The sequence below is a fragment of the Gopherus evgoodei genome, chromosome 4 (assembly GCF_007399415.2).
Source record: "Gopherus evgoodei ecotype Sinaloan lineage chromosome 4, rGopEvg1_v1.p, whole genome shotgun sequence".
Lineage (NCBI taxonomy): Eukaryota > Metazoa > Chordata > Testudines > Testudinidae > Gopherus > Gopherus evgoodei.
The window spans coordinates 44,282,642-44,310,618 of NC_044325.1; the positions used below are offsets into that span (position 1 = coordinate 44,282,642).

Below are 27,977 nucleotides of genomic sequence, written 5' to 3' on the forward strand. Positions count from 1 at the left end.
GTGGTTCTGGTACCCAAACCAGATGGGGAAATACACTTTTGCATGGACTACCGTAAGCTAAATGTGGTAACTCGTCCAGACAACTATCCAATGTCACGCACCGATGAGCTATTGGAGAAGTTGGGACGTGCCCAGTTCATCTCTACAATAGACTTAACCAAGGGGTACTAGCAAGTACCGCTAGATGAACTTGCCAAGGAAAGGTCAGCATTCGTCACCCATGTGGGGGTGTATGAATTTAATGTCCTTCCTTTCGGGCTGCGAAATGCACCTGCCACCTTCCAGAGGCTGGTAGAAGGTCTACTAGCAGGACTGGGAGAATATGCAGTTGCCTACCTCGAGGATGTGGCCATTTTTTCAGACTCCTGGCCCGAACACCTACTACACCTGGAAAAGGTCTTTGAGCGCATCAGGCAGGCCGGACTAACTGTTAAGGCCAAAAAGTGTAAAATAGGCCAAAACAGAGTAACTTACCTGGGACACCAAGTGGGTCGAGGAACCATAAACCCCCTGCAGGTCAAGGTGGATGCTATCCAAAAGTGGCCTGTCCCAAAGTCAAAGAAACAGGTTCAATCCTTCTTAGGTTTGGCTGGGTACTACAGGCGATTTGTACCACACTAAAGCCAAATCGCTGCCCCACTGACCGACCTGACCAAAAAGACCCGGCCAAATGCAGTTAAGTGGACTGATGAGTGTCAAAAGGCCTTTACCCAACTTAAGGCGACGCTCATGTCTGACCCTGTGCTCAGGGCCCCGGACTTTGACAAGCCATTCCTAGTAACCACAGATGCATCTGAGCGTGGTATAGGAGCAGTTCTCATGCAGGAAGCAACGGATCACAACTTCCATCCTGTCGTGTTTCTCAGCAAGAAACTGTCTGAGAGGGAAAGTCACTGGTCAGCCAGTGAAAAGGAATGCTACGCCATTGTGTACGCCCTGGAAAAGCTACGCCCACATGTTTGGGGACGGCGGATCCAACTACAAACTGACCATGCTGCGCTAAAGTGGGTTCATACTGCCAAGGGGAACAACAAGAAACTTCTTCGTTGGAGTTTGGCTCTCCAAGGTTTTGATTTTGAAATTCAGCACATTTCAGGAGCTTCTAACAAAGTAGCTGATGCTCTCTCCCGTGAGAGTTTCCCAGAATCCAGTAGTTAAAAAGTGTTCTTAAAATGTAAAAGTCTGTTAGTTATATACTTAGTGGTATATGTAAAGGTGCCTGTGTTGTATTAATCTGTCTATTTTAAAGTTCTAGGAGGAAATTGCCGCCAGTGAGGTTCCCCGCTGTCTGCAATTTGGGGTGTGTGTCATAAACAGATAGCTAAGGGTTAATGTTCTTTTACCTGTAAAAGGGTAACACCAGTAACCTGAAACACCTGACCAGAGGACCAATCAGGAAACAAGACTTTTTCAAATCTGGGTGGAGGGAAGTTTTGGGTGTGAGTTCTTTGTTCTTTGTCTTGTGTCTGTGCCCTCTCGGCTCCGAGAGTGATTTTTCTATCTCCAGGCTTTCTAATCTGCTGTTTCCAAGTTGTAAGTACAAGGATAGTAAGACAATAGATTTATATTGTTTTTTTGTATTTACATGTGTGTAGTTGCTGGAATGTGTTAAATTGTATTCTTTTTGGATAAGGCTGTTTATTCATTTTCTTTTAAGCAATTGACCCTGTATATTGTCAACTTGATACAGAGCCTATTTTTAATGTCCTTTTTTCTTTCTTTTGATATAAAGCTTTCTTTTTAAGACCTGTTGGAGTTTTTCTTTAGTGGGGACTCCAGGAAATTGAGTCTGCAACTCACCAGGGAATTGGTGGGAGGAAGAAGTCAAGGGGAAAATCTGTTTGTGTTAGATTTACTAAGCCTGACTTTCATACCCTCTGGGTGAGGGGGAGAGATTAGATCTCTCGGTACTTGTGTTTCCAGGACTGGAAGCAGGGAATCGCCTAGGGTCGTCCAGAGAGGGGAGCCTGGGAGGAAGTAACAAGGAAACAAGGGGAGGGGGTTATTTCCCTTTGTTGTAAGACTCAAGGCATCTGAGTCTGGGGGTCCCGCAGGGAAGGTTTTGGGGAGACCACAGTGAGCTAGGCACTGTATAATTCTTAGCTGGTGGCAGCGGTACCAGGTGCAAGCTGGTAACTAAGCTTGGAGGTTTTCATGCTAACACCCATATTTTGGACGCTAAGGTCCAGATCTGGGAAGAAATGTTATGACAGCTTCCTATCTGATCCCCTTCTCTGCCTCTGCCCCTCATCTCCCCGATGGAATAAAAGCCTCAGTCTCAACTGCATTAGACCAAGCTCTGCAGCTCAGATGAATAAGAGCATTTTCGTGCCCTAACTGCCAGACCAGCCGACGGAGAGAGGGATGTGAAGCTGCCTGGGATGGGCTGATGACAGGGTGAGAGAAATCCCCACTTATTCCTTCTCCCCATCTGTTGCATGTTACAATTAGGGAGCAGCCAACAAGGCTGCTGCACTCAGGGGGTCTCTCTATGCTGTAGGATGAAATCAGCTGACAACTTACACAGGCTGGTTGAGTCTCTGATTACTCTGTCTCTTTCCCCTTCACTTTCTCTCATTCTTTCTGAAATCTCCACCACTGCTGGTATTTCGCCATCTCTCCTGATCTATTCTGGCTGGTAGTTTACTCGGGTAAGGTAAAGACTGCCTTCTCGTCTCCTAGAGGGTTAACCTTTTACTCTCTTTCTATACAAAGATTCCCTGGTGCACGCTCCCCCTCCCCTAGAGTCCCTCCTTTAGCATTGATTGTTCAAATGTTCAGAACTGAAATACCAAGAATGGATCAACAGAGGGAAAACACTTAGTGCTGCAAGCAAGAGTGTATGTAAAAGTTCACATCCAACCCACGAAAACTGCAATGACAAGCCACAGAAATATTGCATATGAACATCTGGGCGTTCCATAGTGGTACACCTCTACCCCAATATAACACAAATTCAGATATAACGCGGTAAAGCAGTGCTCTGGGGGGGGGGCTGCGCCACTGTTGGCTAAGAGAAAGACAACGGCACTGCTTGGCAGCACAGTGCACAAGCCAACAACCCCGCCCCACCCCCCCATGAGCAATCAGAGGCATGGGCAGGTACAGGACACACCGGCCAGCCCAAGACAGCCAGGAGTGGAGTCCTCTAGGTAACAGCCCTTCAGCCCCTGGCGGCAAGGCGCCGGCACAAGCGAGCGGACCCATCTCTACCTGCAGAGAGCTCGTTATTTTGCCACCACGTTGGATACGCTTCCGGAGCCACGTGCAGGGACAGCCTCACCCGGCTCCCACACGTACCGGCAATCCGGGGCAGTGGCAGCAGGGCACAGCAGAAGGGCACAGTGGGAGAGACGTGAGAGCCGCCATGCAGTGCTCCGCCCAAGCCTCGTTCCACCCCCCAGGGCCTAGCTCCCCATCAAAGAGTTAGGCTGCACGGTGCCTGCTGTCCACATAGCAAAGGCCATGGCTGGTGGCCCTCGGCAGGGAGGCAGGACCGAGGAGCCACCTTATGCAGCAGAGAGGGGATTGAGGACACAGACGGAGCCCTTGCGTGGGGGGATCGCCTGGGGCGGGAAAACAGGACTTCCCTGTTCCTTGCCTAGAGTGAGATTGCAGCAAACAGCCCGGGGTTAGCTGCTGTGTAACTCAGACTCGCTGTGGTCACAGCTGCCACTGTGCTGGCCCCTCAGCCTACAGCAGGGGTTGTAAGAGCTCTGAAAACTAGTTGGGGACCAGAGAGCTGGGGATCAGTGTCTGTCAATCAAAGGCCAAAGCAAGTTCAATATAACGCGGTTTCACCTATAACTCAGTAAGATTTTTTGGCTCCCAAGGACCACGTTATATTGGGGTAGAGGTCTACATGTTTTCTATATGGTCTAATGAGAGAGGACAAGCCAAGCAGAGGGAGATCGACCGTGTCAGTCTGGAGAAATGGAGAGTGTTAACTTCCAGGGATTGTAACAGTAAGGAGAGATGCCTGGGATCAGGGAGACCAGAGACAGAAATAGTCTATCCACAGAGACCCATGGAGGATTGTTCCCTGCACTGCTCTGTCCTGTCCAGATCCCAGCATCCCCAGCATGTGTGATCAGGTATGAGGGAACCACTCACTGAATACAAATCAAACACGTGTCCTTCCCACATACATAATTAATTAATTTAATCAGAGTCAAAGGTGTCTTTGGAGTAAATTCAATACACTTTCCATTGCAGGGTGAATGATGCTGTCCATCTTTTCAATTGGAGAGGGGGGGGGAATGTATGCACAGTGTGTCTATGCATGTGTGCTTATACTGGTGCATGTGTATGAATGTATCTGTGTGTATGGCAGCCTGCCTGTAAGTGTCTGTTTATTTGTCTATATTTGCATGGTATAGCTGTGTACATGTACACGTGTGCCATCGTTGGTACACACCACTGGTCCTGCAAGTATATACAATTTCTTCTGCATAACTCTGTGTGCGTGTGTGTGTGGTATGTAATAGGTGTACATATGTGTGTACATGCAGGTACGCATGCAGGTATATCTGGCTATGTGTTTGTGTCTGTGTCCATGCTTGCACACATTTGGGGATTGTGGTGCATGCGTTGCTGTTTAGGCTGAAATGTCGAGGCTGAAATTTTCAAAACCACTTAAGGAATTTGCAACTCTGACTGAGACTAAACAGAAATCGGGTATCCAATCCCCCAAGGCATCTGAAAATCTCCATCTAAATCTTTAGAACCATGCGCTGTGGTGCTGCTGAGAAGGGAAGGGCATCAGCATGTCTCCCTATTTGCGTGCACTATACAGCATCTCCATGAGTCCTCCAGTGCTTCAGAACTTAATGGATGCAAACAGGATTAACAAGTTTCTGTGAAAACCTCTTTTCCTGGAGCACTGTTGTTCTCCCTGCAAGGTGCATAACATTATTAACAAGGCCCCATCCCTATCCTGATGCCCTCAGCAGGCAGGAATTCTGCTCTCCAGATGAGCCTCTGCCAAACAAATACCCTCCCAGACAGGAGCGGTGCCAGACTTTCTGGCGCCCTAGGCAGAATTTGGGGGGTGGCATTTTGTGTGCACCCCATGGGGCGCACGGGAACTTCCAGTTCCTCTCCCATCACGCCGCCGAAGAAGGACCCTCTGCCGACAGCGGAGGGTCCTTCTTTGGTGGCGTGACGGGAGCAGAACCGGAAGCTTCTGTGCGCCTCGTGGGGTGCACACAAAATGCCGCCCCTCGAATCCTGGTGCTCTAGGCGACTGCCTAGGGTCGCCTAATGGAAGCGCCGGCCCTGCTCCCAGAGTAAACCTCACTCTCCTGCCAGCTACAAATCAGTGGGTAACTCCAGGAGTGGGGAGAGGTGTTGCCTCTTCACTGCAAAACTGGAGAACTCCTGGGAATTACATTTCCTGCAGCAACAGTCTGAAAACAGCTTTGCCACGTGTGATGATACTGTTGCCAGCTGGGAACCTAGAAAGCTTCCCAGACTCACAAAGTATAAGGGCTTTGGGTCACATCAAGGGGTGGAAGTGGGGGAGAGGTGGGGACAGCTTGGCAGAGCTGTGCTTGGGAGCACAGGATAGATAATGTGTGTTTTTGTTGTTTTTCCTTCTCTCCTTTAAAGTGCCATAGGAGTACAAGAGCTTCTGCAACCACAGGAACCCAGCCCCACATGGATGTGTGAGCCTCCTCTCCCACCACACTGTACCTTGAATTGTTCTTTTGAAGAAGGCTTTGCATGCCTCACAGGAGGCCACACCATAGTGGTAGCCAGACGCAATGTCCCCGCACACCAGGCACAGCCTCTTGGGGATGGCATTGAGCATGTACTCGCACTTGGTGGGCGAGTCCTCCATGATGGCGCTGGCACAGTCGTCGTAGCGCTTACGGCAGGATCCGCCACCAATCCCTGCGCCGTTGAACATGGGTGGCGAGTCCAGGCCATTCGGGTGGCCACCCATGGTGATGCCGTAGCCACCACTAGCATCAGAGGAGCCGCTGGGACTATGATGGCTGATGGCATCAATGCCAGAAGATGGGCTGGACGGCTCAGTCTTAATGAAGGATCCGCAGCTAGAGGTGAGATGCCGCTCCTCTGTGGACATTCTGCCAAGCAGCCTGTAGGAAGAGAGCACAGAAACTTATCAGTCCACAGAAATATCAGGAAGGGTTCAGTCACCACAAAGTCCATCCCATTCCCACCTTTGGTCCAGTTCAACCCACTCCCTTGGACTTCCTAAAGGACGTCAATTTGTTAAGAGCTGCTTCCCTACCCTCCACCAACCTGAGCAATGGGTAAGCACCATGGTAATTTTTGTAGGTCACCTTTTCAGACAGTCCCAAATTTCAGTGAACAATCTGTTGAAGTGGCTATGTTGTTAGCAGTGCCAGCTGGTCATAATTTATCCAGAGCAGGAGTTCACTACCATGGAGGATAGGTGAAAATCATGAACTGAGCAGGTCTGTAGTGGTATCAGACAAGGTGCAAGATCCCTCAGTCGGGGATTCCCAGCCACTGCTCTAGACAAACAGATTTTACTAGCAGATTCCATACTAGGACATGAACAAGAGAGGACTCCTTCCGTTTGTAAATTCCCTTGCAGTAAAGTAAAAGGAGTTATTATGCCCACTGTTTTCTTTTTCACCTTTTTCTTTTTTTCTTAAAGACTTGGCAATCCTCTCTAGAAGAGAGGCTTCAGAAGCTGACAGATAACAGTTTGTATAAGCCTCCTCCAATTTCCTCATCTCTCCTCAGTTTAATTACAGGGACTTTTTGCTGAGAGAAAGATGCACAGGAATTGCCATACAAGATGAGACTAGTGCGCCATCTAGTCCAGGGTCCTGTCTCTTACACGGGCCAGTACCAGATGCATCAGAGGAGAGTGCGAGAAACCCTGAAGTGGGCATTTTGGGACTAATCTGTCCATTGCTAAAGTTTGGCCCAAACTGTCATCAGTTAGGGATTGCCTTATTCCTTGAAGCAGAAAGTTTTATATTCCATCCCAACTGTTTAGACAAACAAAACAACCTCATCTATAGTAACTATGGATATTTTTGTTAGCCATACACGTCTGATCTTTTTTTGAATCCCACTAAACTGTCGGCCTCCATGATGTGTTGTGGCAGTAAGCTCCACAGGCTAATTGTGCACTTTGTGAAAAATTATTTCCTTGTATTAGTATTAAATTTGCTGCCTTTCAGTCAGGGCCAGCTCCAGCTTTTTTGCCGTCCCAAGCAGCAGGGGGGAAAAAAAAATCACGGTTGAGCTCCTGCCGAAGTGCCATTGAAGAAGAAGAGACAGAGTGAAGGACCCACTGCCGAAGTGCTGCCCAAGACCCAAACATGCCGCCCCAATACCGGACGGAGTGCCACCCCTTTCTATTAACCGCCCTAGGCACCTGGAGCCAGCTCTGCTTTCAATTTCACTAAAAGACCCTTTATTCTTGTGTTATGAGAGGGTGAAGAGGAGTGCCCAATCTGCCTTCACTATGTCATTCATTAGTTGGTGTATCTTTGTCATTTCCCCACTAATTCATTTCCTCACTACCTTTTCAGTCTTTCTTCATACAGAAGTCTTTCCAGGTCTTTCAAAGGTCTCATTAGCCACCTCTGAAACGCCTCCATTTCTGCTATATTTGTTTTTAGAGAGGGTGACCAGAACTGAATTCAATGATCCAGATCCAGCATAACTACACTGAAATCAATTCTCCAGCTGAAGGTGTAGCCCAGCGTTCTAGGTAAGGATGAATCTCAAATTCACAGACGGACATTATAATATTTTCAGTGTTATTTTTCATCCCATTTACTATACCTTCTACCATTGCTTGGTTTTTTTTAAACCATTGCTAAATACTGAGCAGAGATTTTAATTGAGTTGTCCACAACAATGCTTAAGTCTTTTTTCTGAGTTATTACAGTTAATTTAAAACCCATTATTGGGATTCCCTCCGAGGCCTTTTCCACTCAGCTTATCCAGAACACCTCGTCCAGTTCTGGGAGAACACTTCATCCAGTTCTCTGAGATCCAAAAACTCAGTTCAAGTCCCTTTCATCACTTAGGCTTGTACCCTATGCTCACACTGGCCAGGGCCAGCCACAGGGGTTTAGAAACAGAGTGATACTACAGTTCCAAATCAGGTCACACCCTACACAGTTTAGATACATTTTTCCTAGCTACTAACATCCATATTTCTTGATCTGATTGGTTTGGCCATCACGCAGAGCACGTAAGGACCAATTTCCTTTATGTCCTTCACCTTATTTACCTTTCAAGCTTATCAGTTCAGGGTGTCCCCACTTATTTCAAATAGCCTGAAAATACCATCTCCAGCACACAGCCTGTCACTCCCTTGTTTACAGCTTAACCTTACACTCAAATCAAGCTATTTGCAAGTTTACTCATGTCCAGCAAGATCTATGCCTACATCCATCAACGTATATGAAAAATTGAATGATTCCTTCCAACGTGCATCATCCTACATTTGTCAACGATTCATTTCATGTGCCATTGTGCTACCCATTTACCCAGCTTTGTTAGGCCCCTCTGGAGTTCATCACAGTCTTCTCTGGTCTTAAATAATCTAAATAACTACCTCTGTGTCATCTGCAAATTTTGCCAATCCACTGCTCTCCACAACGCAAGTATTAACCTTCGGGCACCCATTGTTAACCTTCCTTTGCCATGCTGAAAATTAATCAGTTATTCCTAACCTTTGTTTTCTGCCTCTTAGATACTTTTTAATCCATACTAGTACTTAACTTCTCACCCCAGGACTACTGAGTTCCCCCGCTTGTGAAGGAATTTGTCAAAAGCTTTTTGAAAATCCAAATAAATGATAGTAATTGGTTGTCCTGTATGCACTAATTTGTTGACATGCCCAAAGAATTCTAATTGATTGGTGATGCATGATTTTCCTTTGTGGCAGCTTTACTTATTTTTGGTTGCCATGCCCTAATCATCTAGGTATTTTATCGTTCTGTTTTTAATTTCAGCCCATGTACCTGGTAAATGTACCACCATCCTGCCTTCAGAAGGTCAAACTCATCAGAGACAACAGGACAGAGCTTCTCTCATGTACCAAAATTAGAGTATGCATGAGTAGGTGAGTACTTATTCCAATGTGTATGTGGTGCTACACACTGGAGATGCAGCAGCTTTATGATCCTGTATCCTCATAGCCTCATTCTAATCAAAGTCTCTCCTAATTTTCCCCCATCTACTCTCTGTTTAGCCCAATATCATGTTTCATCTTGTTCCTCCCCCCAACTAGATCTGTGAACAACTCTGTTACCTATTGAGACATCTGACCTCAAAAGTGTGAGCAGGCATTTCCCATCCCTGGTCTAATGGGCTCCTCTACAGCAGGGTTAGTAAAGAGGAACCCAACTATTGGTCCCACTCAGAGACGAGATCTGAAAAGTTAAGGACAACCCAAGCTTCGCCCAGTAGAGGGCTACAATGGACTAAGGTCCACCAACAGTTTGCAAATGTGTAGCTGACTGCAGCTGCATTCATCTTTAGCAGAGAGGGGCAGTTACAGCAACCACAGATCTCAGCATGCAAAGCTGCCTGTCTGTTTTGGTCAAAATACAGCTTTGCACGCTGAGACCCACCTCCAGCCTTCGTGGCCACATCTCTGTATTAAAGACGAAAGCTGTGGTCACACTGCTGAAAGCTGCCGGCTTCACTCTGTCTGACCACCACTGCCAAAGGAGTCCAGATGCAGCCCTGATCTGAAGAGCACCTGGCACAGTACTACCAGGTTAGGGTCACAACGGAAGGCACAGACACCAAAAAACAATGTTGGTTGCCCTTTATTGCACAAAGGAGCTCACAGGTGAGAACAGGCTGTGTCACAACACCGGATGGAGGGACTGATGCTGTGCATATTGGCAAGGCCACCATACTATATGGGGGATTACGAAAAAGATCAGACTGGGATGTGAGCCACATTCCCAAATTCAAACAGGTGAATTAGAATCCCAGCCTCTTTCGTTTAAGAAGACTAATTCACATGCTCAAGGGGAAGGAAGACAAAGGAAGGCAAATTTACTGCTGGGGGAATTCTGCACCAAAAAATTAAAAATTCTGTGCACAATATTTTAAAGGTCTGCAAAATTCTGCATATTTTATTTGTTAAAATAACACAATATAATCACTGTGGTTTCAATTATTTTGGTAATTTATTTAAACTACAATCCAATGGATGAAGAATGGGAGTGGGGAGCATTGGAGGAAATCCCACAAATCCCCTCGAGTAGTAACATAGCTAGTATTGACCCTTTACTTCTAATTGTTAGTCAACAAATATATGCAGCCATATGCTCAGTGTTCCATCATAGGCAACTGAAGAGCAAGCGAGGGCTGGGGACTCAAACTCACAATGTATATTGGCTACTGACCATCTCCAGAAAGGTTAGTAGCAAACAGTTCATGGAGCACATTTTGATAGGAAATTTTTTCAGTCCAAAAATTTAAACCAGTTCTAATCACTAACGTACCATAAGTATTTATGAGGCCACACTGTCCTTTACAATATGGCTCCTTTAGACCACTCTGACAATGTAAAGGAGCCTTAAATTTTTTACCCCAGTTTTATACTCCTAGGGGAATTCACTAAGAACAATGGGAATAATTCACTAAGCAGGCAAGCTGCTACATTCTGCTCTGCCTGAGGGGGACATGCCTACCTCCGCAGAAACACCCCAAAGCCCTGCCCCTCCATGCCGAATATGCCACAATAGTGAACGAGAGGGTTTCTCTCTCTCAAACACATGACTGTCCAGCCCTCCCACCCTGGTGGTGATTTATGTCTCTGCTGGCTGCTCCAGGCGCCTAAACTGACCTCCTTGCACTTCAGGGAAGAGTGTGTGACCGCTTTTGCGGCTTCCCTTTGCTTCCCCATTAGAAGTCATTTTTCTGTGGGGAAGCAAAGAAATCTGCGAGGCCATGAATTCTGCGCATGTGCAGTCACACAGAATTCCCCCAGGAATACAAATTGGACCCTTCAATTACTTGGGAAAAGGATACTGAAAGCTGATAAATTAAGGGTCTGGGAGAATATAAGCCAAACACAGAAATGAAATACAACCAGAGTAGCGTACTCCATGGTCAGGCACCAAACACCCCTAATGGAAGACAGACAGCATCAAGGGCTAACAAAACAGATGGAGAATACTCTGATATTGTGTCTGAGCTGGTAGCTACCCACATCCTGTGAAGAGCACATTCCACATGAATCATTTAGGAAACATTCACTCTGCTGCAACACACAGTCTAATGGTAACTTTCAAAAATATAAAGCAAATCCCATTAGAAGGAATAGAGTTGTGACTGTTAGGAGAACAGTACTAGTGTGACTTCCCCATAATAGTTCAAGAAAATCCAGATATACGCTCTCTGGCTGAGATTCAGGAACATTTAGAAGCATCTTCTACTTTATTTCCATACTGAGTCTTCGTATATTAACAATGGCTTTTAAGTGATGTTTCACCTAGCAACGCCCGTGTCTGGGCCAATTGTAACCCAGCCCAGAGGTGACTCTAGTTTGCAGCCACTTCTCAAAATCATAATCCCTGACAGTCAAACGTGTATTTTAAGGACTGACAAACCTGGAGACTGAAGGCCTCTGTTTATCCCTAGCATAGGCAGGCCATGAATAGAGACAGGGTGAGCTTCCCTATATGCTGACCCATCAATGTGCTGTCTTCTTGTGCTAAGGAGTGTGAGGGGAGCTCAGTCTCCTTGGCCCAGTTCAGTTCTTTGACTCAGTGCTGAGACCAACACATAGAGGCCAGATAGTGCTACCTGTGATGGTGGTTTTTGAGATATTGACACAAGTCCTCTAGGATCTAGACTGAGGCCTCCCCAACCCATTTCACGTGGGACACCAACAAGCCAATATATGGTAATAAGTAATCACTACTGACCACCACAGATTTGCATAAGTGACCTGGAATAAGAGGCTGCATGTCCCATTGAGGAACAAAATTGGTGATCAGGACATCTTTGTTCATTACTGAGATTATATTTTTATTTTTTGCTCTATGGAACAATCCCATCACAGCCCAGGATTAGCACTATTCTGGATCTCCCAAGAAGCTCCATGTGCTGAGCAAAGCCTGACAAATTCTGACCTTCCATCGTTTACACGAACACTCCTAACAAAAAATCCCCCTTTTGACCAGGAATGTTTGTTATTTTTAAGCTGACTCAAAGTGATGGTAGCAAAATGCACAAAATGAGGCAAAATTTGGGAGAGTCAATGCGACTTGATAGCATTCTGAACAGCAAAAATAACTATAAAACATTTCCACCTGTCCTGCAAGTTCACAAAGTGAACAGCAGCTATTTGCTTGACTCTGGTTATCTTATTGGGAATGTAAAAGGAGAGAGACTTGATCCAATTCTCCTCTGAGCTGGCACAGGAAGCTCCGTTACTATTTCTGTGCCCATGTAACAAGCTTAGAGGTTCTAAACGTTTCGTTCTTTTTACCTTTCCTAATCATAGGTCATTCCCTCTAATCCCTTTAGCATCTTTGTTGTCCTTCTTTGGATTCTCTCCAATTTGCCTGTCTTTCCCGTAGTGAGGCGTCCAGACTTGTGTGCAGAACTTCAAGTGCAATCATGCCAGGGCTCTGTGGAGAGGGACTCTCTCTTCCCTGGCCGTGCAGTACAGCATTGGCTTTTCTAGCCATTGGATCATATTGTAGGCTGCTATCACATGGTAACCACTAACCCAGTAGTTCTCAACCAGGGGTCCAGGGCCCCCTAGGGGGCCTCAAGCAGGTTTTAGGGGGCCCACCAAGCAGGCCAGAATTAGACTTACTGGGGACCAGGGCAAAAAGCTGAAGCTCCATCGTATGGGGCTGAAGCCCAGGTCCCTGAGCCCCGCCACCCAGGGCTGAAGCTGATGCCTGAGTAATGTAGTTCATGGGGACCCCTATAGCATGGGGCCTCAGGCAACTGCCCTGCTTGCCACTCCCTAACACTGGCCCTGGCTTTTATATGCACAACATCAGTTATTGTGGCACAGGTGGGACGTGGAGTTTTTATAGCATGTTGGGGCGGGGGGGGGGGGGGGGGTGTGCTCAGAAGCAAAAAGGTTGAGAACCTCTGCACTAACCCACCCTGGTCTTTTTGAACATAAAGGCTTTAGCTACCTTGCTCCCATTAGCACAGGGGATTCTCCCTGCTGCAAGGGCACTTTCTGCCATTTTTGGCCTCATGTTTCTAATTTCTGTCCATTTTACCAAAACCCCTCTAACACAGCTTCCTCACTTGCTTGGTACTTGTTTCCAGGACCTTCCAGCTTGGGAACTGTTTGTGAATATAATAACTTGTGCCTTTCACATACACTTCCAGGACCTTTTGAACATTTCAGCCCTAGCATGATAAAGAATTTCTCTCACCCCTCCCTTTACAGCTTGTCAGCCAGTCTGCGATCCATTTCACAGGATTTGCATCCAAACCAATTTGATCTAATTTCCCTAATAAGATCTTGCATGGCTCCATGTCAAATGTCTGAGTAAAGTCAGACAGTCTATCCACAGTATTGCCTTTCCCCGCTAATTATCTAATTGTATCAAGAACAGCTATTGTCTGTTGAACTTCTTTCATAAACCCATTCTTGTTTATTGCTCATGATGCTGTTAGCCTCTATACCCCCAATCCTGCCCTCAGACTTGCGTGCACAAATCCCATTGACTTTGGATGGAGCTGCACAGAGATTTAGATGAGGGCAGAACTGGGCTCTGGAAGCTTACAGATTCCATCTATTAATATTGGTTGCATTATCTTCCTAGGCAGGGATGTTAAGTTAATGGGAGTTAGGAGTTCTCCCCGTTCTCTTCTAGCTTTTCTCCTGCCTTTCATCCTCCCCCTCTTCCCTGAAATGGCTGGATTGCTAATGGCTCAACACACTCTTAAGAGCAATCTTAGGAGCTGGAAAGGCTGCTAGACAGACAGTGCTAGAGAAGTCAAAGTATTCTTTCTATAACATTAAGGCAGTGAATACTGCCTGTTAACACACCCTTAACAGAATTTTTGAGTTCAAAAATAATACATAAATGGCAAAAACTCAGGATATGTGCAGTTAAAGCTTCCACACCATTTTTTGGCACGTTATTCATGGTGATGTTTGTAAGAAATCACTCTTTCCCCCTACCCCCGTCCCCATCCCCGCACACACAGCTGTGGAACACCAGACTTCTTCCTGCAAAAGGCCAACATTTTCCAATCTCCAGTAACACACTCTTACTTAGGCCAGTGGAGGATCAGTGGAACAAAAACAGATCCCCACCCCCTGTCACAAACTCTATGCCAGTGTGAGACAGCTGGCACAATAGCTGGCTTCATGTTATAGGGGAGCTCCCGTCCACCAGAGGGATTTTCTGTTGGCTTACTTTTGGCCAGAATCCAGCTACTCTCTGCTACCTGAGCAGCACAAATTGGCGGTAGCAGAACCAATAATCTGGCGCCAACTCTCCACCTCCTGCCAACAGTACCAAGAAAGCGGGGCTTGGCGGCTAAAGGAAACAATTTTGCTCAACTTCTCGAGTGGCTGAGTCTTCACCACATGGACAAATGAACAGTGAGGAGGCAGTGGCATCTCACCGCCCAAGCCTAATACTAGACTCCAACTTCCTGTAAGGGAGCAGGACATGGTTGTTGGAAGTTCTGACCTATAGGCCAGGCCTCTCACCAAGGCCTTGTGCCCAAGTCATGTATAAACTGACCCAAAGGTTGAGATTTCCAAGACCAAGATTTAAATCACGGTTAAAAAGGACAAACACTGAACTGTTTCCCATAAGAAATTGCAGACATTTCTGGGGGTGGGAGAATTGGTGGAAGGAACATTCTCTCAGGTGTTTCTGAAGTTGGAGTGTCAGGATTGCTACCTAATTGCAGAGTTTTCTCTGTTCTTGATATTCTGGCAGTGCAAAGAGTCAAAAAGGGGCCTTTTCATTGGTTCCCACTACGGGATCTGGATTCTAAACTGTATGAAATCTTGATATTTTAATCCCTAAACTCTGCCATAAAGTTTGTAACTTCTGCAAGCAATATACCAGTAGAGCGTCTAACTTCCATGTGCCTATGGCTATGCTGGTGGAATTTACCACTTTTGTAAAGCCTCAGGGTACGTCTACACTACAGGATTATTCCGATTTTACATAAACCGGTTTTGTAAAACAGATTGTATAAAGTCGAGTGCACGCGGCCACACAAAGCACAATAATTCGGTGGTGTGTGTCCATGTACCGAGGCTAGTGTCGATTTCTGGAGCGTTGCACTGTGGGTAGCTATGCCATAGCTATCCCATAGTTCCCGCAGTCTCCCCCGCCCATTGGAATTCTGGGTTGAGATCCCAATGCATGATGGTGCAAAAACAGTGTCGCAGGTGATTTTGGGTAAATGTCGTCACTCATTCCTTCCTCCGTGAAAGCAACGGCAGACAATCATTTTGCACCCTTTTTCCCTGGATTGCCCTGGCAGACACCATAGCATGGCAACCATGGAGCCCATTTTGCCTTTTGTCACTGTCACTATATGTGTACTGGATGCCGCTGACAGAGGTGGTACTGCAGTGCTACACAGCAGCATTCATTTGCTTTTGCAAGGTAGCAGAGACGGTTACCAGTCGTTCTGTACTGTCTGCTGCTGTCATGGGTGCTCCTGGCTGACCTTTGCTGAGGTCGGCCGGGAGCGCAAAGACAAAAATGGGAATGACCCCCCGGGTCATTCCCTCCTTTATGTTGTATCTAAAAATAGAGTCAGTCCTGCCTAGAATATGGGGCAAGTGTACTAGAGAACCAGTGTACCAGAGAACCAGAGAGCACAGCTGCTCCGTGTCAGATCCCACAGAAATGATGAGCTGCATGCCATTCACCGAGGGGTGCCCCTGCAACACCCCACCCGTTGCTTCCCTCCTCCCACAACCCTTCTGGGCTACCGTTGCAGGGTCCCCCCATTTGTGTGATGAAGTAATAAAGAATGCAGGAATAAGAAACACTGACTTTTTAGTGAGATAAAATGAGAGGGAGGCAGCCTCCAGCTGCTATGATAGTCCAGGAAGTACAGAATCTTTTCTTTAGACATGAAAGGGGGGGGGGGCTGATGGAGTTCAGCCCCCAGTTGCTATGATGAGGATGGTTACCAGCCATTCTGTACCATCTGCCGGGAATGACTGGGAGTCATTCCTATTTTTTTGCCCAGACACCCCTGGCCGACCTGAGGCCAGCCAGGAGCACTCACGGGATGATGACGAGGACGGCTACCAGTCCTACTGTACTGTACCATCTGCCACCGGGGAAGGGAGGGGAGAGGATGCTGCTGTTCAGTGCCCCAGCACCGCATCTACCAGCAGCACGCAGTAGACATACGGTGACATTGAAAAAAGTCAAGAAACGATTTTTTTCCCTTTTCTTTCACGGGGGGGGAGGGGAGTAAATTGACGAGATATACCCTGAACCACCCCGGACAATGTGTTTGACCCTACAGGCATTGGGAGCTCAGCCAAGAATGCAAATGCTTTTCGGAGACTGTGGGGACTGTGGGATAGCTGGAGTCCTCAGTCCCTCCTCCCTTCCTCCATGAACGTCCATTTGATTCTTTCGCTTTCCATTACACTTGTCACACAGCACTGTGCTGTGGACTCTGTATCATAGCCTGGAGATTTTTTTCAAATGCTTTGGCATTTTGTCTTCTGTAACGGAGCTCTGATAGAACAGTTTTGTCTCCCCATACAGCGATCAGATCCAGTATCTCCCATACAGTCCATGCTGGAGCTCTTTTTGGATTTGGGACCGCATCGCCACCCGTGCTGATCAGAGCTCCACACTGGGCAAACAGGAAATGCAATTCAAAAGTTCGCGGGGCTTTTCCTGTCTACCTGGCCAGTGCATCCAAGTTCAGATTGCTGTCCAGAACGGTCACAGTGGTGCACTGTGGGATACCGCCCGGAGACCAATACCGTCGATTTTGTGGCCACACTAACCCTAATCTGATATGGTAATACCGATTTCAGCACTACTCCTCTCGTCGAGGAGGAGTACAGAAACCGGTTTAAAGAGCCCTTTATATCGATATAAAGGGCCTCATTGTGTGGATGGGTGCAGCATTAAATCGGTTTAACGATGCTAAAATCGGTATAAACGCGTAGTGTAGACCAGGCCTCAAATCGGATGCAGGGGAGGTTGTTCAGAGGGGTTACAGGCTCTTCTGGCGAAGATCTATGAGGCCTCCACTATAATTCTATTCAACTCACATAAGATACCAACTTGTGACCCAGCTGAGAAGCACATTTGCAGCAGCACAGAAGTTTTAAGCTCCACCAACAAATGCTGCAAAACTCTTAAGTCTCATAAGCTCCACCAACTAAACAGAAACTGCACTGAAGTCAGAAGCAAAGTCTATCCAGGCATATATGTCGGAAATAAATCCTTTTTCCAACCTTAATAGAAAGTAAAGAAATTCTCAGGCAAAATCATGGTTAATATACAGTGATAAAGTTCAGGGTGTTGTGGTTGCTTTTCAGAGCTACATTAACAGAATCTAACAGATTTATAACCAAAAAAAATCCCACAACATTCAGAAATTTGCAAATGATGCTACTCTGGGAGGAGCTGCAAAATGCTCATGAGGACAGAGGAATAATCCAAACAGACCTAGAGAGATTTAACATGAACAAGAAAAAACAAAATGAGAGTCGGCTTAGAAAAGTGTAGTAACTATACTTGAGAAAAAGTAGTCAGAAACCGAGATGCAAGAATATAATTAATGCCAATCCACTTGGATTTATGGAAAATAGATTCTGTCACACTAGATATCTTTTTTTAATGAGATTACAAATTTGGTTGATAAAAGGTAATAGTGATTAAGTAATAGACTTCTGTAAGGGGTTTGACTTGGTACAACATGATATTTTGATCAAAAATCCAGAATGATATAAATTTAACATGGTACACATGAAATAGATTAAAAGATGGCTAACAGGTTTTCAAAACATAATTGTGAATAGGGAATCATATCAAACAGATGTGTTTCCAGTGGGACCCCACAGGGATCACTTTTTGGCTCTATGCTATTTAACATTTTTATCAATGACCTGAAGGAGAACCTAAAATCACTTCTGATTAAGTTTGCAGACACAAAAATTGGAGTGGTAAATTATGAAGAGGACCGGTCACTGATACAGAGTGATCTGGATCACTTGGTAAGCTGTGTGCAAGCAAACAATATGCATTTTAACACAGCTAAATGGAAATGTATACATTTAGGAACAAAGTATATAGGCCCTACTTACAGGATGGGGACGCTATCCCTGGATGCTGAGACTCTGAAAAAAGTTACTCTTAGTGCAACACTGTGGCCAGAAGGGCTAATGCAATCCTTGAGTGCATAAGCAGACGAATATTGAGTATGAGTAGACAGGTTATTTTACCTCTGTATTTGGCACTGTTGTGGACACCAGAACTGGACACAATATTCCAGCAGCAATCACAATTCAGGAAGGATGTTGATAAATTGGAGAGTGTTCAGAGAAGAGCCAAGAGAATGATAGTAAGAGACTCAAGGAGCTCAATCTCTTTTATTTAACAAAGAGAATGATAAGAGGTGACTTGATTATAGTCTGTAAGTACCTACATGGGAAAAATATTTAATAATGGGCTTTTCAGTCTAGCAGAGAAGGGCGTCATATGATTCAATAGCTGGAAGTTGAAGCTAGACAAATTCAGACTGGAAATGAGTGTACATTTTTAACCATGACAGTAATTAACCACTGGAACAACTTATCAAGGGTCATGTTGGATTCTCCATCACTGGCAATTTTAAAATCAAGACTGCATGTTTTTCTAAAAGATCTGTTCTGGGAATTATTTTGGGGAAGTTCTATGGCCTGTGTTATACAGGAGGTCAGACTAGATTATCGTAATGGTCCCTTCTGGCCTTGGAATCTATCAGTCTATGAAGAATATGTGAGATAGACCAAGGGGAGAGAGTTGGCAGCAGATCAGAAAAGAGTATGCAGTGTGATGTGGCTACAACAATGGCTAGTGTAATTTTTGGGCTGCATGTGCAAAGGGATGTTGTGGAGAAAGGGAGGTGAGAAGGAAGCTGCCATGTGTGTAGGCCTGTTTGACTGCTTATTGGACAGCTCATAATTGCCACATGCCCTCCATTCTTTCAGGTCTGTCAATAAATGACAATGTCATCTGAAGGGCAGATACACCTGAAGTCTTCCCTGTTCCTCTGACTACTCATTATGAATCCTGCATGTTGCACTGGCAGAAGGCAGCGCATCATCACCTGAGCACCACCTCCTGACAAACTTGGTGGCCCTTTTCAGTGCAAGGTCTGAATCCCAAGGATACCAAGATCTGCTCTGGACACTTCACCATTATACAGCAGAGATCTGTCTAGAGTTGGCATAGGCTGGAAGGGCAGGTGTGGGTTAACCCATTCTACAGCTAAAGAGCATCGTGTTGGAATTCATGCACTCAGCAGGGCAAACTTCAGTTTTGTAGGGCAGCAGGGAAGAGTTTCTGGCCTGTAAGTGGGCAGGGTTTAGGGCAAAGTTAGAGATGGTATCAGAAGTTGGATCTTAACTGTGACATTCTTGAGTTTCTAGCATGTAGGTCTTGGGGATTTTTAAACTCAAGCACTTTGCTTAGGTTGCTTTAAAGGTCAAGAGAGTCTCAACCTTAATTTAATTTATTTGTTTTTGGCCTGGATTACAGATGCTTCTCTAAGTGCTCTTTGCAGCCCCTCCCTTTGGATTGTCTGAGTTTCTATTTCTCCTGAGTATCTTGCGCCTTTTCTCTAGAATAGTGCAAATCCCCATGGTTTCAGGCTGCAGGGGTTTGTGTTCACATGGATTTTTTTGTACACTCACTAATATCAGATTTCTGATTTGGGCTCAAACACAAAGAACAGCTCACAGCAGAAGGCTGCTGAATTTTCCCTGTTTTGGGGGAAAAATCCTCAAGTGCTAGATTGCTTCCACCAAACCCGGACTGAGCTCCAGATTGTAACACAGCCCAGATTTTCTGAGTTTCACCTGGAGTATTTTTCTATTGCTTCTCTCTTTGCTATTGATCTGGATCTGGTTTCTTTTGTACAAATATGTTGCAACCACCTTGCCCCCTTGTCTCTGATTTGTTGTGCAGTGATGTGTTTTTTTGGGTGGTGGTTGTTTTTTTTTTGGCCTTGTATTTTCCTGTAGGGAGGAAAAGTTAATGAGTCCAGAGACTGAAAGAGCTTAATTGAAACTGTAAACAAGTGAGTTCGCCAGTAAACCCAACTCCTCCCCAGCCTGAGAAGTCTATCTTGAGGCAGGTTTCCAGGGGGCAGTCTCACTGGTGGCCACAAGAGAACTGGTTTTTACTAGGTCTATTGATATGGAATGTTGGCTGAGACTCAGTTCCTGCAAATGGATCAAAGAAATCGATTCCTGGCATGGGGCCAAGGGGAGGCTTAAATCCATGCTTCCCTGCAAATTGGGGAATGGGGAAATAGATGCTCAAATTCATAGTCTTGCAAAAATAATAATCACTTGTCTAATGCCCAGGAAACATTTTATTCCTATGATCTATTCTATAACTAGATCCCAGCTACACATCAATAGCCCAGGTCTGATCATACTGACAAAAGCTGCCCCACAAGCTGTCTGGTTGTCTTTAAAAAAAATAAGAGTCTTCTTGAGGTGATGAGACTTTCTGGTTTTCCTGTTAGCCTTCATCCCCTCCTACCTCTCCCTCACGCCTGTGCTAGTCCTCATTATTTCTTTTCACCTTTAAAAGGACTCTCTTGTTTGTAAACTGTAAGAAGAATTATACAGATGAATTAAGACAATTAATCTGGAGCTGTGACACATATTATCAGTTCACTCTCTTATTAACAGGTCAACTTCTGATGGTACTTTGCCCTCTGGTGCATTGCAAGCATTTCTTCCAAAGTAAATTGCTTTATTATGTGGGTTAAGGCTTTTAACCGAGAGCTACTGGTGAAATCCCAACAAAATGAAGACCAGGACTGACCTGCGAAGCCTTATTTATCCAAAAAGACCCCAATTTTCCCCCTAAAATTCTGTTTTTCATGTCTCTATCCTGCCAACTTCTCACTACATTGCACCTACCGCAATCATTCCTGTACCTGCAAATCTAACCACACCACCTCCACAATATTTCTCATATAATGCCCAAGGCTACAACTCAGCGTCTGCTGAAATTCTCAGCCAGACCATCATCTCTTCTTGCTCTGCCTCTTGGAGTCCCCTTCTCTACAGTCTACTTAGCTATGGTATTTACAAGATACTTTTCACCTTGGTATCTAAAGTGTCCTTCCCAATGTCCTTCACACATTATGGTAATAAGTACTATATAAGAATCTAACAGAATAAAATAGAACCTTTCAACTCCAGCATGCACAGAATTCTGCCACCACTCTCTCAGATGTGGAAAGCAAGGCAAACATGCCACCCTCCAGCATCATCCTGAGATCCCATTCATTTTAGTATTCTGCCCTGCTCCCTCGGCTCATTTAACACTCCTTCCTTCAATACCACTTTCGCACTGTCAGTGAGAAGGCCTCCTCCTTGGCAACTTCTTTCAGTCTGGATCAGCCTTCCTGTTCCTCCCTGCCTCATCACCAATTCTCTATCACATTTTAGATCTTCCTTGATAGCATCTCCCCTTAACTTTGGTTATTCTTCATGTTGAACAATAGCAGAGGGAGGTGGGGGATTATTTAACTTTGTGAAGTGTTTGGGTAAAAGAGTTGGGAGAAAAGACACCACACAAAATGAAATGGCACTGAACTGATGGAGAAATCAGGGACACAAAACCAGAAACAAAGGTGAAAAAGGACTAAAGAATTCTCTTCTAATTATGTGTTTGCTGAAAAGTGGACTCTGGATTTATTTAGACATAGGCAGGCTGGAAATCCCAACACTCCTGTTTTTCCAACTTCACTGTGCTTGGGGATTCTCTGACTTTGGTTTGTTGCTCAATTTCTTTTTCTGTCTTTTCTTAGTTTCCCTCCATTACACCTTCACCCCCCAAATCCAGAGCAGGAGCAAGACATCACCTCTCCATCTTCCTTTCCCTGCCACCTGAGCTACTGAACCAGTCAGGAGCGGTCTCTCATCATTATAAAGATTAGTCAAAACCAGCCTGATCTGGACAACTGATTGAAATCTCATTCCACACAAATTATGGCATGGAAAATAACTATGGAAATTAGTGTTTTTCAAAAAGGCCTTTTTCTCTCTGACTTCCCTGGAAGCAGTCATAAGACTGAGAGAGCACAAAAGTAGGGGGAGGGTGTGAAAATGGGCATAGGAGGTGACCTACTCTGGCTTCCACAGAACCCCTGGGCTATTGCTGAATGGTACAGGGAATTAGGAATGAAATAGCAGGGGTGCTATAGACATGTTACATGGCAGAGTTGGGAGAGGGGGGATGCTGCAAATCAGGACTGAAGTACAGCTGTAGGGCTGTGGGGTGAGTCTAGGTCTAGAAAAGAAGTGGAGGGTGGGGGTGGCACTACGGATAAGGACTGAGATCCATTGGCAGAGTTGTGTGAATACACTTGCATGGCACGTACCTGCTCTGTGTCTGGCTTTCACCTTTTCAGCTTCTCAGTCTCACAAGCAATACTGAAAGTTAGAGAGGGGTTAGCTAAACATGGAATACTTGTAACCCAATCTGTTTGCTGGTGTCCCTAAAACACCTAATATAACTATGTATACCAGAGGCCACTGTTAATGTACAGCACTGTTTTCAGCCACAAATTTAAGATATCCCAAGGTTTCCAATGCAATTTTGTTCACCTTTAAAGACCCACCTTTGGTAGCTATTTAGCAGTTCCCTTAAGACGCATATCATTGCTATAACGAGTAGACATTTACACTGGACCCAAATTCCAGTCTGGGTTTTGAAATTTTAAATTTCATTTTAAATCCACCTCATTCATTCACCTTCCAGGCCATCTATCTATCCACTCCTCCCTCGTACTGACAAAGAAGCTTCTATCGCACTCAAGCCCAACCCAAATTCAACCACACCATGTGATGCACTCTTGCCTGACTGATCAAAGAGATGAGAAGGAGCCATAGGTCATAATAAACTGTTGTTCCATTAGATAATTCCATAATCTGGAATTTTATGGTGCATACATTCATTCTCTCTTCTGTACATTCATAAATACTGCAAGTGTTTCCACCTGTTTGACTGAGGTATCAGAGAGATGTCAGTAGAACTGCAGTATGTCACCTTGTTACGGAGTGTGAAGTGACCAATAACAATGGAAAACACAGTCTTTTAGGAAACAGTCAGAAAGAATGTAATAAATTTTCAGTATTCCAGGCCCCTAAAATATCAATTATCCTGGGACTAAAAGAACAAAAAGAGTAGAAACATCTTCTGACTACTAAAGAGACATACCTTTAATTCCAGTTGCCCAATATAGTTGATTAGAAAACATCACAAAGACAACTACAGGAGCATTTTACCTTTTTCATTTTTATGTGATATAATCTAGTACTGAGAATGCCCAGTTATTGACAAAGTTCAAAACCAGTAATAGTCCACTGAGGGTACTGACAAAGTTCATCCTCACAATGAGCAGATGCTTCTGTTATAGTGATAATTTATTACATGTCTAGAGAACCTTTCCTCTCAAAGGATTCTGTAGAGCTTTACAAATTATACTTGTGTTATATCTAATCTATGTAACTATAACAGGGTTAAAAAAAACTAGATAAATTAATGGAGGATAGGCCTGTTAGTCAGGATGGGCAGGAATGGTATCCTTAGCTGAGAATGAGCAACAGGGATAGATCACTTGATGATAACGTGTTCTGTTCATTACCTCTGGGGCACCTGGCATTGACCACTGTTGGAAGACAGGATACTGGGCTAGATGGACCTTGGTCTGACCCAGTATGGCTGTTCTTATGTTCTTAATGGTTTTACATCTATACATGTCTGTATCCATATCTATACAGAATATGGAGTCCAGGACGGGAATGGATCTGCAGATCATGACTGAGGCTCATCAGCAGACCCAGAACTGGAACAGCAAGGGGTTCTGAAATCAGATCTCAAGTGCTTTAGGACAGCTGTTTGAAGGAAAAATGCAAAGCAAATGCCCACATCATGCCTTAATTTTTAGCCTGTTCTAGGTGCCTTTCACTTCTCTGCGCACCAACACACACAAAAACCCCAAACCAAACCAAATGTGAAATTTCTCCCTGTACCTTCCCAAAGCACATGACATCACTGAATGGAAAATAAAAATAATCAAATACAAAAATACTGAAGCAATGATTTCATCTGAGAAGCTGGAATCCTCTCTCCCATCCCTGGAATTTGTCACTCTGCCTTACGTTATTCCTCAGGGACACAAGGGAAATGTATCAAACTCACAACTACTTCAACGTCAGTTTCACTTCTTGCTCTCCTTTTTCAATATTTCTACTAACTGACAAACAGAAGCCAACAGAGGGACAGAATAACACAGATGGGCAACCCAGGGAGGAGGAGATTTGCATCTGCTTATATGGCAGACACAGACTTCCACTATGTACCTGCGTAGGGTGAGCATTTTGGGTCAGATGGTTTTCATTGAGCGTATATGGAAGAAGGTGGTTTTCAGCTGGGATTTTGGACCAGGAGGCGCACAGAAGGACAGTGGAAATTTGGGCAGATTTTCCTAACATTTGGCAGCTCCGTTAAGCAAATAAAAAAATAAAAACTGACCTGACTTTGGATCAGCCACATAAATGAAAGAGAATGAAACAGATAGAAATTAATCTGTAACAAATCAGTTTCTATACTTAGGTGTGTATATCTAAATATAATGTACTGAAGGGGTATAAATATTAAATCAGTTAGGAATTTGTAATGAATCCACCACCATGGTATGCAGGCCACATTATATAGATGTGCTGAGGGAGAGGTGTATGTGATGTTATGTGTGTGTGCGCACATATGTGTATATGTGGTAAATGTATACCATGCATGTATAATATAGATTTATGCTACACACACACACAGTTTTCCCTCTCTACATGTGCCTAAATACCATGGTGATGGGTCCCTTGCATTGCCCAACTATGATTTAATATTTATATAGCAGCATAATTGTACACAGAGCTTTACAACAGACAAAACATACCAAATAAAGAAGAAAATCACTGCTTACCACAATATCTGTGAGCAGCACCTTGAGTCAGAGCCCTGTGTCTACTGGGACATGAAAGGGAGAATGTCTCATATGATTTTCCATACATCTGCACTACACTGAATCTGATATTTTAGAGATGTTCATTCTCTTTCCTGAGGGGCAGCTCTTCGTGACTGCTGGTAGGAGAGGGGCTACCCTCTGCAGGGAAGGGTGAAGGGGAGCCATAGGGGAATATGTTTCAGAGACAGCGCAGCCCACCCTGACGGCGTGTCCTCCCTGCTGCGTGCGTTCCGTTTGCCCTTGGAATGCTATCACTTATTATCACGCTGACTTCTCCAGATGGGGCATTTTGGCTATTGATCTGATAAATAAACAGCCTGCTCGCTCGATCAAAATGTTATTTTGCATTTCAATTACTGTTCACTAATGCAACCTTCATCCCGCCAAGAGCGCTGCTGGCAATGACACTCGACCTGGCACAGGCACTGTGAGCAAACTCGGTGGTGCCTGGTGCAAGCACCTAACGGGATTACCACCCTCCATTAGGTGCGTAGAAAGAAAGGGTGATGGACAGACAGTCTTGCGATGAAGGGGAACAGATGTGCAGAAAGGGACGTGTGTGGGGGTTGGAGACGGGGCAGGAATAAGCAGGAGCATGAACACATTGATATCAGGAGTTTGCTAGGCATTTGCCAGCTGGAGTTCTCCAGGGGATAAATCAGCTCTAGCCTGTGAATGGCTGGTTCTGATGGTCCATCTTCCAGATGGGATTGAGCTCATGAGGTTGAAGACATGCAAGAATTCAGAGATATGGGAATTGGAAATCACTCTGTGATTACGGGCCAGCAGTGCGAATTGAAAACCAATCACTGACAGATGGGGTGGCTTCCAAGATATTATTTTTCTCCAGGCTATTTTGGGGTTTAGCAATACACAGGATGCAAACAGGGCATTGCACTTGAGTTTGGGGAAAGAGAATCCTTTTAACTCCTGACTGCAGCCTTGAAGAGACGAGGAAACATGGCTAGTTCTGGAGGTGGCGTAGTAACAGCATGACACACAAAAGTCCAGGTAAGAGACTGATCTATAGTTCCTGGCCTAAATCACATGAAATGGATCAGGATTCCAAAAGTTTCATACCCCCCTCACGTGGCAGGTGTCAGTATCCACCCTCTCTAGTATCTTTTTTTACACTGTCCCTTCTTTAAAAAAAAATCAAATGCAAAGAAAAACAAAATCAACTAAAAATACCAACCCCAAACTAACACAGACTATTTGCAAAAACATGCAAAGGGAGGTGCACATGTGGAGATCAGCCCTGACCTCTCACATAGAAGGGTTGCCTCTTACTGGGCTTCTGTCAACAACAGCCTTCTCTGGAAGGCAATGACTTTCTGATCGCATGGCTACCTCGTTTTCAAAAAACCCAGCTCCTCCTGCAGATGAAGCTGCTGAGGTGCATCTGCCACAGAAAGCTGCTGTCCAGTGTCATGTTGTCCCACTGGTGTTGAAAGAGCCTTTCTTCTGGGATAATATATCCCCCAATGCCACACGGATGTATTCTCAAATGGAGGGACAAGATCGCTTCATTAGAGCACAGAAGCAGCTCTCACTGTGGAGTTAAGAAATAAACATGCTTACTGCAATAGGAGCATTCGTCGGCCACAAGAACATCCCCAACATGCCCCAGCTGGCTCACAGACTGCTACTTCTCACACCACCAGGACTGCCTCCTGGGCGTGCTCGCTCTCTCTCTCACACACACACACAACCTCATCTCTTCAGTCAGGATTCTACATTCAGCTATAGAGAGTCAAAATCACAACAAAGCTGATATCCTCACCTTGCTCCTTGTGTAGTCATTTCCATCCATTCAGCATGAGTGCAGAATACCGCCATTCTGGTTTGGTAGCATTTTACATTCACTTTGCATAAATGGCAACACAAGGTGCCCGGCAATGGAGAATCAGGCTCCAGATATTCTGCTTCTGACTCAGTCCAGAAGATTTGAACTTGCCATTTTTGTGGAGCTTTTGAATTTTTAAGGGCTACTTTGTAAAATCTTTATCTGGACCTGAATTCTGCCTCCCAGTCCAGCCAGACTGAGCTTCTACGTGTCTGATGAAGTGGGAAACTGCTGGCCATGCAGGGGTTAAAAATAAACAAGTCCATATAAAACATCCACATTACATAAATGAAACTCTCAGTATAATACACTGGAATGAGATCAATGTGATGTGTAAAGACAGAATCTATAACTCCACATCCTCTGACCTCATCTACAGAGTCTAGCCAACTTCCAGCTATCTTTGACCTGATCTATAGCCCAGCCCTGACTTCCTGAGACTAAGCCTTATCCCAGCCCTATCTCCTTCCAACCTGTTCTAAACTCTTACGCCCTGTCTCCCCCTAGTCATATACCCGTGTCCTATACTGACTTATCATTCTATCATAAATACACCGTGTGACTTATTCTGCACCCCAGCCTTTTCTTTTTCCAGTGGGTGCTGTATTCCCTAGCCTCATGAGTGCCCTTGAGACCCGTTATATAACTCAGTTCCCTCTCTCTTGTTCATCATCACAGTGGGGCAGGATGATACAGGGCCCTGAGCACTGGGCACAGAGTCAATTCCAAGTTCTTATTCCAACTCTGACACCCTCCTCTATAAACTTGGGCAAGTCATTTCAACACCATGTTCCTCAGTTACCCCAACTGACCGATCCATGTCCCAGGAGCATTGTGAGGGTTAACCCGTTAATTTTTATACAGTGCTTGGAAATATGAAGCATATAGATATTATGAG

The 27,977-nt window shown here is 45.1% G+C and overlaps 1 protein-coding gene across 3 annotated transcripts in view; it reads right to left on the reverse strand.

The window, feature by feature from the left end:
• ESRRB (estrogen related receptor beta) overlaps positions 1-27,977 on the reverse strand; it is a 179,230-nt gene that overhangs the window by 61,337 nt on the left and 89,916 nt on the right. For 2 of the 3 annotated variants that reach the window (XM_030559093.1, XM_030559091.1), the window contains exon 2: positions 5,695-6,104. The exons of the other annotated variant lie outside the window; for it this stretch is intronic. In XM_030559093.1, the coding sequence (XP_030414953.1) occupies positions 5,695-6,104 (410 nt within the window). The remainder of the gene's footprint in view (positions 1-5,694; positions 6,105-27,977) is intronic. 3 annotated transcript variants of the gene reach the window in all.